The 10,206-nt window shown below is 37.5% G+C and overlaps 3 protein-coding genes across 3 annotated transcripts in view; 1 reads left to right on the forward strand and 2 right to left on the reverse strand.

Annotated features, from left to right (window-relative positions):
- The window catches only part of LOC104935020 (butyrophilin-like protein 2), a gene marked incomplete at its 3' end in the record, with an annotated part of 550,859 nt that overhangs the window by 539,933 nt on the left and 720 nt on the right, over positions 1-10,206 (reverse strand). The window lies entirely within an intron of this gene.
- LOC104935135 (V-set domain-containing T-cell activation inhibitor 1) overlaps positions 1-10,206 on the forward strand; it is a 592,626-nt gene that overhangs the window by 225,732 nt on the left and 356,688 nt on the right. The gene's annotated exons all lie outside the window — the stretch shown is intronic.
- Positions 5,472-10,206, reverse strand: part of LOC109139696 (putative selection and upkeep of intraepithelial T-cells protein 1 homolog) — a 20,784-nt gene continuing 16,049 nt past the window's right edge. The window contains exons 4-6 of the mRNA XM_027287628.1: positions 6,871-7,146; positions 6,657-6,764; positions 5,472-6,356 (exon numbers count right to left, since the gene is read on the reverse strand). Coding sequence (XP_027143429.1) covers positions 6,256-6,356; positions 6,657-6,764; positions 6,871-7,146 — 485 coding nt within the window. The 3' untranslated portion in view covers positions 5,472-6,255. The remainder of the gene's footprint in view (positions 6,357-6,656; positions 6,765-6,870; positions 7,147-10,206) is intronic.

A 10,206-nucleotide genomic window follows, 5' to 3' on the forward strand; every position in this document is an offset into this window, starting at 1 on the left:
GTAGAGTCCAACAGAAGAACATCACCCGACCAAGAGACACACTTCATGTTTCCAGGTTATAAAAGAGTTCAAAATAATTCAACATATTGGTTTCTGTTTTTTAACAGTTGAGGTCGAGTTGATAAATGTTGTTCTGTCTGTGTTGTTTCATTATCAGATCAGTTCTTTTCTCGTCTTCATCTTCGGCAGTTCGTCCTTGAATCAGTAGCTTGGAACTGCATCATCATCATGCAAACATTCTTCACAATCATGATTTGCTGCCTGGTCATTGTTCTCACAGTGATGAGTACTTCTCAGTCCAAAGTGGCTGTGTTCAAATTCTTTTTCAATGTGGAGTTCTGTCTAAGCTCATTCATATGCGGTGTTGATATTGATTGCACGCTTAATTCCAAAGCAGCAACAGATTAGATAGAACAATGTTCAGGATGTTCAGAGTGTTCAAAGTTCATAGAATGTAATGTGAAAAAATATTCCCTAGTAAACTTGAACGAAGTGAAATGTAAAATGTGGTGCAGAGGTTTAAACACTCGAGTGTTGGATATTTAGTAAAACCACATGAACACATGAATGTAAACATGATTTCTTCTTCTGTTGCACACAGGGACCAAGAGGAAACTGAGAACATTTAAGAATGTTAACAGTCGCCCGAACAAGCTGAGCAACTGGACATGAAAGGATGAAAGTGGAACATATGGATCATCATAATCAGAACCAGGTTACAGTGATTCCATGAACGGTGTCAAAGGTATTCCGTGGTTCTCGAGTAATTTTTGCCCTTGTTATTATCTCTTGTTTGCACGCAGGTGTTTAGCTCTGGCCATCAAGTATGCAGATGTATTTTTCCTGGATGAATACGGTACGTTACATAGTGCTGCTCCAGAGGAGATTAGTGTAAATAAAGATGTTTTCAATCATTCCAAGTCGGCTATATAAGTTTTTTTACTTCTGTTTTTGTAAGTTTTTAAAAGTGGAAAACAGATAAATTGGCTACGTGATAATGGATCACAGATTATTAACAAAGTTCATGATGAAGTTAAAGAACAGCAGGGGGGGGGCGTCCAGCAGTCCAGAAAAAAACTTTAACTGAGTACATCTGAGTACTCTTTAACGGAGGGGCTCGTCACACACCTGACCGTTCATTGGATTCAAGTATCACGTTATTGAGGACACAACCGACGGCTCTGAGATGTTTCATGTTACTGTCGTTACCATTTGTAAATTTGAGCTCCTCGAGATGTTTCACAGTTAGTTTCTTATATGAATGATATTGGAAGGCTAATATTATCTAATACACTGTTGCATACTTGCTTTGTTTTGTTTTCATGTTTTGTTTTATAAAGTCCATAGCTCATCTGAACATCCATGTGGTGTTTAAAAACCTATGAAAATAACATCGAGAAGATTGAATATTTACTCTTATGAATTGAATTTATTTGTTATTATTGCACCGTGTGTTCTGTGAGCTGCTGTAACGATGATGAATAAAGTCGATCTGTCTAATTTTGTGGTAGTGTTTCTGTCATGAAAGTTCAGATGTTACAGGTTATGTTTTTTTTTATGTGCTGTATCCTGATGGCAGCATACAGTTTATCTGTGTTGATTCATGGACTCTGAACACTGTGGCTCGTCCCTTGTCAGATTTGGGATGAATGGTTCACTGGTTTTGGCTGGCAGTAAAAGGAGGGCAGTCGGCGGCTTCGGGTCCCAGCTGTCGCCCCCGACACACTGAGGGTGGAGGGTGGGTGGCGTGGAGGCCTCTTCATCCATGTGTTCACAATAAGACTCCTACGGAAGAATTACACAGGAAGAGCTTCATTACATTGATTTCACCAAGATCTCGACAACCACTAAGAGTCCTGGACTTACCCTCATCGGCAGCTGCTTGTTCTGTCATTATCATCTTAATCTCAGGTCGTGTCCTCTTCGAGATCTCCTCGCCATTATGTCAGTAGAGACTGCTGAGCCTGTTTGCCCACGCCCTGTGCTGGCACGACACTAGCTCCATTCACTCACACTGCCCCTGCGTCCCGGAAAACCTCCTCCTGTTCCCAGTGGACCCAAAACACAAACTGAGCATTAGCTTAACAGCAGCTACCAGTTGAGAGTAATTATTAAGCCTTTAACAATTTTACTTGATTAGCATGCAATCGTGTCCGTGATTGTTGCTGATTATCACATACAGATGCTCCTCAGTAAATGAGTCAATATTAAGAAAGTGAGACCAAGAGCCAAACAAACTGAAGCCACAGCTCATCAAATAGTGAGCTCATTAGAGGGGAGGAATTATGTATGACCTAAAACCATTACAGTAATTTGGTCATCTTTTATTCATTAAGTTGGGCTCTTAATCATTTGCAAGCCTGTTTGGCAACAATTTTGTACCAAACTCTGTATCTTACTTAGGCACAAAGACAGGAAACGGAAGAAAAAGCTAGCATGGCTCTGTGCCAAAGGTAAAATTGGTGGGTTGATAATCTGTTTTCTGTCTGTTTTTTGTAAGTTAAGCTCAAACACACACTAATCTTGTTAAATTAACATAAAAACATTTTAAAATCAACAGTTCGTGACTGTTTATTGCCATGAAACATAAACCTCTGTTAAATTACTGTCCATTCAGTCCACAGCACAACTATTTCCTGATTGTTGGTGAAAATGGATCATATATTATGGGGAGATAATGTCGATAGCTGACGGGGAGTGGAGCCGGTGTTGTGCTGGGCAGGTGGGGCAATGTAACTGGGCTCGGCAGCCTCTATGGTGGACATGATGGAGGAAGTTAAGAAGAGAAAATGTTTTCTGATGGACGGTAAAAAAATAACTGCAGCAGATGTTAAATCACGTTAGCAGGTGCTAGGTTACGTTAGCCGGAATGTTAGCTCCGGGAACTGTTACATGAAAAAAATACAAACTTTCTCCAAAGCAATGTTGCTTAAAGGTTGAAAAAGAAAGCCAAATGTGTATTTAAAGTTCAAACTTTTTTTATTATATTTTATTTATTTATTTATTTTAAATGTTTAATTCACGTTTGTGATGAAGTGATTTGATGATGTAGCCGGCCCAACAGTTGGAAACGATAAAATAAAGTGAGTCCAGACAAAAGACAGAGAGAGAGAGAGAGAAAGAAAGGGGGGAGAGAGAGAGAGAGAGGAAAAAGAAAGGGGGAGAGAGAGAGAGAGGGAGAAAGAGAAAAGAAAAGGAGGGGGGAGAGAGAGAGAGAAGAAGAGAGAAAGAGAAAAGAAAGGGGAGAGAGAGAGAGGAGAGAGATAAAGAGACAAAGAAAGGGGGGAGAGAGAGAGAGAGAGAGAGAAAGAGAAAAAAAGGGGGAGAGAGAGAGAGCGGGAGAAAGAAAAGAAGAGGGGGGAGGAGGGGGGGGGGAGAGAGAGGAGAGAGAGAGAGAGAAAGAGAAAGACAGGGGGGGAGAGAGAGATAGATAAAGAGAGAGAGAGAGACCATGACAGAGAGAGAGAGGAAAAGAAAGGGGGGAGGAGGGAGAGAGAGAGAGAAAAGAAAGAAAAAAGGAGGGGGGGGAGAGAGAGTAGAGAGAGAAGAAGAGAGAGAGAGAGAAAGAGAAAAGAAAGGGGGGGGGGGAGAGAGACAGAGGGAGAGAGAGAGAGAGAGAAGGGACGAGAACTCTCTCTCTCTCCCCCCTTTCTTTTCTCTCTCTCTCTCTCTCTCTCTCTCTCTCTCTCTCTCTCTCTTTCTGCCTTTTGTCTGACTCGCTTTCTTTTATTGTCTTCACTGTTGGAGCCGGACTACATCATCAAATCACTCATCACAAATGTGAACTAACATTTAAAATAAATCAATAAATATAATAAAAAGTAACTTAAATACAGACATTTGCTTCTTTTTCAACCTTTAAAGCAACATTGCTTCAAATAAGTTTGTATTTTTATGTGACAGTTACGTGTCCGAATGCTCCAGACTGAGCTAACGTTACCTAGCACCTGCTGCAGTCTTTTTTTTTCACTGTCCATCAGAAAAGAAGTCACGAAATGTTGATTTTAAAAATGTTTTTATGCTAATTTAACAAGATATAATGTGTTGTTTGAGCTTCGAGGGTAGCTTAACTTACAAAAAAAGTCAAATCACTCATTACACAACCGGACAAACATTTAGAAAAATAATACTTTAAAGCAACATTGCTTCGAAGAAAGTTTGTATTTTTATGTGACAGTTACATCTCCGGTTCCGGAGCTAACATTCCGGCTAACAGACTGAGCTAACGTTACCTAGCACTTGCTAACATCTGCTGGAGTTTATTTATTTTTTCACCGTAATATATGATCCAGTTTCACCAAAATCAGCGAAATAGTTGGTGCTGTGTGACTGAATCTGGACAGGATTTAAGAGATGTTTATGTTTATGGCAGAAGAAGTCACGAAATGTTGATTTAAAAATGTTTTTATGTTAATTTAACAAGATATAGTGTGTTGTTTGAGCTTTTTTATGTTAATTTAACAAGATATAGTGTGTTGTTTGAGCTTAACTTACAAAAAAAGACAGAAAACAGATTATAAAACCACAAATTTACCTTTGGACAGAGCCATGCTAGCTTTTTCTTCCTGTTTCCTGACTTTGTGCTAAGCTAACAGAGTTTGGTACAAAATGTTGCCAAACAGGCTTGCAAAGTGATTAAGAGCCAAACTTAATGAATAAAAGATGACAAATTACTGTAATGGTTTCAGGTCATAAATAATTCCTCCCCTCTAATGAGCTAAATATTTGATGAGCTGTGGCTTCATGTTTGTTTGGCTCTTGGTCTCACTTCTTAATATTGCTCATTTTACTTGTGATAATCAGCAACAATACGGACACGGTATTGCATGCTAATCAAGTAAACATTGTTAAAGCTTAATAATTACTCTCAACTGTAGCTGCTGTTAGCTAATGCTCAGTTTGTGTTTTGGTCCACTGGGAACAGGAGGAGGTTTTCCGGGACGCAGGGCAGTGCTGACGTTGAATGGAGCTAGTGTCGTGCCAGAACAGGAGCTGGGCAAACAGGCTCAGCAGTCTCTACTGACATAATGGCAGAGGAGAGCTCGAAGAGGACACTGACTGAGATTAAAGATGATAATGACAGAACAAGAAGCTGCCAGATGAGGGTAAGTCCAGGACTTTTAGTGGTTGGCGAGAGCTTGGTGAAATCAAATGTAACTGAAGCTCTTCCTGTGTATCTTCCGTAGACGTCTTATTGTGACACATGGATGAAGAGGCTCCCCGCACCCACCCCTCCACCCTCAGTGTGTCTGGGGGCGACAGCTGGGACCCGAAGCAGCCAGACTGCCCCTCCTTTTACTGCCAGCCAAACCAGTGAACCATTCATCCAAATATGACAAGGTGGACGAGCCACAGTGTTCCAGAGTCCATGAATCAACACAGATAAACTGTCTGCTGCACATCCAGGATACAGCACATTAAAAAAAAACAGGAACCTGTAAAATCTGAAATTTCATGACAGAAAACTAACAAAAAATAGACAGATCGACTTTATTCATCATTCGTTACAGCAGCTCACAGAACACAAGGTGAATAATAACAAAATAAATCAATTCATAAGAGTAATATTCAACTCTCGTGTTATTTCATAGGTTTTAAACACACATGGTGTTCAGCATTGAGCTATGACTTTATAAAAACAAAACATGAAAACAAACCCAAAAGCAAGTTATGCAACAGTGTTATTAAATAATATTAGCCTTTCCAATATTATTTAATATAAGAAAATAACGTGAACATCTGAGGAGCTCAACATTTACAAATGGTAAAGACAGTAACATGAAACATCTCAGAGCCGTCGTCTGTGTCCTCAATAAGTGATTACTTGAATCCAATGAACGGTCAGGTGTGCTGAAGAGCACTCCGTTAAAGAGTACTCAGAGTACTCAGTTAAAGTTTTTTTCTGTGACTGCTGGACGCCCCCTGCTGTTTAACTTCAATCATGAACTTTGTTATATAATCTGTTGATCCATCATATCACTGTAGCCAATTTATCTGTTTTTACACTTTAAAAACTTAAAAAAACAGAAGTAAAAAAAATATATAGCCGACTTTGAATGATTGAAAACATCTTATTTACACTAATATCCTCTGGAGGCACTATTAAAGTAACGTTATTCATCCAGGAAAAATACATCTGCAGTACTTTGATGGCAGAGCTAACACCTGAGTGCAAACAAGAATAATAACAAGCAAACAGAGAACCACGGAATACTTTGACACCGTCATGGTGAATCAACTGTAACCTGATTCTGATTATTGATGATCAATATGTTCAACTTCATACTTCATGTCCAGTTGCTCAGCTTGTTCGGGCACTGTTAACATTCTTAAAGTTCTCAGTTTCCTCTTGGTCCCTGTGTGCCAACAGAAGAAGAAATCAGTTTAAATTCACTGTGTTCATGTGGTTTTACTAAATATCCAACACTCGAGTGTTTAAACCTCTGCACCACATTTTACATTTCACATTCTGTTTCAGAGTTTACAGGAATATTTTCACATTAAATCATGAACATGTTTGAACAATCCTGAACATCATGAACATTGTTCTATATAATCTGTTGATGCTTTGGAATTAGCTGCAACATATCACAACAGCCAATGAAGAGCTCTGACAGCAACTCCACATGAAAAAGGAAAATTAACACGACACTTACTGAAATATATCACTGTGAGAACAATGACCAGCAGCAAAACAAGAGTGAAGATGATGATGATGATGATGATCCAAGTCTGATTCAAAGACTGAACTGGGAAGAAATGATCTGAAATGAAACAACACAGAACAGAACAACATTTTTTAATCAAACTCGACCTCAACTGTTAAAAAACAGAAACAATATGTTGAATTTATTTTGAACTCTTTATAACCTGGAACATAGAAGTGTGTCTCTCTGGTCTGGGTGATGTTCTTCTGTTGGACTCTACAGATGAAGTGGTGGCTCTTCCTCACAGTCAATCTTCTGCTGACAGTATAGAGGTCATCAGGACCTCTGACTGTCTCTGTAGGTCCAGCAGAGAGGAGGTTTCCCTCAGAGTCCAGCCAGAACACCTCAGGCTCTGGATACCAGCCTTTAGCCTCACACTGTAAAACCACCTCTCTGCTCTGATTGGAGACAAACTCTATGACGGGCGTGGAGACGACACCTGATGACCAGAGAGGAGGAATTATAACATACGTCACTGATTTGTATCAAACTGCTCGTGGCAGCAAGTCTGACTTACCAACAGTGAGTTGGATGGACGTGTGCTTCATCATTGAATCCAAGATACAAAAATATTTTCCTGCATCAGAAATTTTCACTCTGAAGATTTTCATGGAGGCGTTTCCGTTCTTCAGTTCATCCACAAACAGAGCGGTGCGATTCTTAAAAGATGGATTTTGGTCATGAGCGTAATAATCAGAAAACATGATTGGGAAATAAACAATTGTAACATTTCTTATGTTGGCTGTCATAATAGACTTCAGCGCTCACATGCGGCGTTATGTATATATGTCTGTGTATATATGTCTGTGGTATATGTCTGTGTTTATATGTCTGTGTATCGATATGTCTGTATATGATGTCTGATGTATTATGTCTATGTCTATATGTCATGATATATATGTCTGTATATATCTGTGTATATATGTCTATGTATATGTCTATTGTATATGTCTGTGTATATATGTCTGCGCGCATATATGTCTGCGTATATATGTCTGCGTTCATATGTCTATGTATATATTGTCTCGTGTGTAGCGATAATTGTCTGTGTATATATGTCTATGGTATATATGTCTGTTGTATATGTCTATGTATATATTCTATGTAATATGTCTTATGTATATGTCTCTGTTATATTGTCGTGTTGTATATGTCTGTGTATATATGTCTGTGTGTATATTGTCTGTGTGTATATGTCTTGTGTATAGTCTGTGTATATATGTCTATGTATATATGTCTGTTGTATATATGTCTATGTATATATGTTGTAATTGTCTGTGATATATGTTATGTATATATGTCTATGTATATGTGTATTGTCTGTATATATTGTCTGGTATATATGTCTGCGTCATATATGTCTGCGTCATATATGTCCTCGTATATATGTCGCGCTATTATAGTCTATGCTATATATGTCTGTGTAGTCTGTATCATATGTTTGTGTAATATTGTATGTGTATGTATATATGTCGTGTGTATATATGTCTTATATATGTCATGTTATATATGTCTGTGTATATAGTCTCTGTATATATGTTCTATGTCTATATGTTTGTATATATTATGTGTAATAGGTCTGGAGTGTATTGTCCTGGTGTTTATATGTCTTGGTATATATGTCTATGTATATAGGTCTATGTATATATTCTGGGTATATGGGGTCTATGTGTATATGGTCTGTTGTATATGTCTGTGTTTATATGTCTTGTATATATGTCTGTGATATTTCTATGGAGATATGTCGTATGTATTATGTCTGTTATATATGTCTATGTATATATGTCTATGTATAGTCTGGGTATATATGTCTGCGCAATATGTCTGCCGTAATATAGTCTGCTATAGATGTAGAGTAGATATGTCTGTGTAGCGTATATTGTCTGTGGAGAGTGTCTGTGTGTATATGTGGTGTTTTATATGTCTGGGTATATATGTCTATGTAAATATGTCTGTGTATAGATGGTCTATGTATATAATGGCTATGGAGATGTCTGTGTAATAGATGTCTGAGGTATAGAGGTCTATGTAGAAGATTCTGTGTAAGATGTCGGTGTATATATGTCTATGTATATATGTCTATGTATATGTCTGTGTATATATGTCTGCGTATATATGTCCTGCGTATATATGTCTATGTATATATGTCTGTGTACGTATATATGTCCTGTGTAATATGTCTATGAAATATATGTCCTGGGTATATATGTCGGTGTAATATAAGGTCCTGTGTATATAGGTCTATTATATATGTCTATGTATAATATGTCCTGTGTATATATGTCTGTGTAGATATGTCTGTGTATATATGTCTGTTGATTATGTCGATGTATATATGTCTGTGTATATATGTCTGTGTAGATAATTCCTGTGTATAGAGGTAGATGTATATATGTCCTGCGTATATATGTCTGTGTATATAGGTTGTGTATATATGTCTGTTATATATGTCTGTGTATTATTCGGTGTAGTATGTCCTCTAGAATGTCTGTGGGATATATGTCTGTATATATATGTCGTGGTTATATGTCTATGTAATAGGTCTGGAGTGTATTGTCCTGGTGTTTATATGTCTTGGTATATATGTCTATGTATATAGGTCTATGTATATATTCTGGGTATATGGGGTCTATGTGTATATGGTCTGTTGTATATGTCTGTGTTTATATGTCTTGTATATATGTCTGTGATATTTCTATGGAGATATGTCGTATGTATTATGTCTGTTATATATGTCTATGTATATATGTCTATGTATAGTCTGGGTATATATGTCTGCGCAATATGTCTGCCGTAATATAGTCTGCTATAGATGTAGAGTAGATATGTCTGTGTAGCGTATATTGTCTGTGGAGAGTGTCTGTGTGTATATGTGGTGTTTTATATGTCTGGGTATATATGTCTATGTAAATATGTCTGTGTATAGATGGTCTATGTATATAATGGCTATGGAGATGTCTGTGTAATAGATGTCTGAGGTATAGAGGTCTATGTAGAAGATTCTGTGTAAGATGTCGGTGTATATATGTCTATGTATATATGTCTATGTATATGTCTGTGTATATATGTCTGCGTATATATGTCCTGCGTATATATGTCTATGTATATATGTCTGTGTACGTATATATGTCCTGTGTAATATGTCTATGAAATATATGTCCTGGGTATATATGTCGGTGTAATATAAGGTCCTGTGTATATAGGTCTATTATATATGTCTATGTATAATATGTCCTGTGTATATATGTCTGTGTAGATATGTCTGTGTATATATGTCTGTTGATTATGTCGATGTATATATGTCTGTGTATATATGTCTGTGTAGATAATTCCTGTGTATAGAGGTAGATGTATATATGTCCTGCGTATATATGTCTGTGTATATAGGTTGTGTATATATGTCTGTTATATATGTCTGTGTATTATTCGGTGTAGTATGTCCTCTAGAATGTCTGTGGGATATATGTCTGTATATATATGTCGTGGTTATATGTCTATG

Source organism: Larimichthys crocea, chromosome XIV (genome assembly GCF_000972845.2).
Source record: "Larimichthys crocea isolate SSNF chromosome XIV, L_crocea_2.0, whole genome shotgun sequence".
NCBI lineage: Eukaryota > Metazoa > Chordata > Actinopteri > Sciaenidae > Larimichthys > Larimichthys crocea.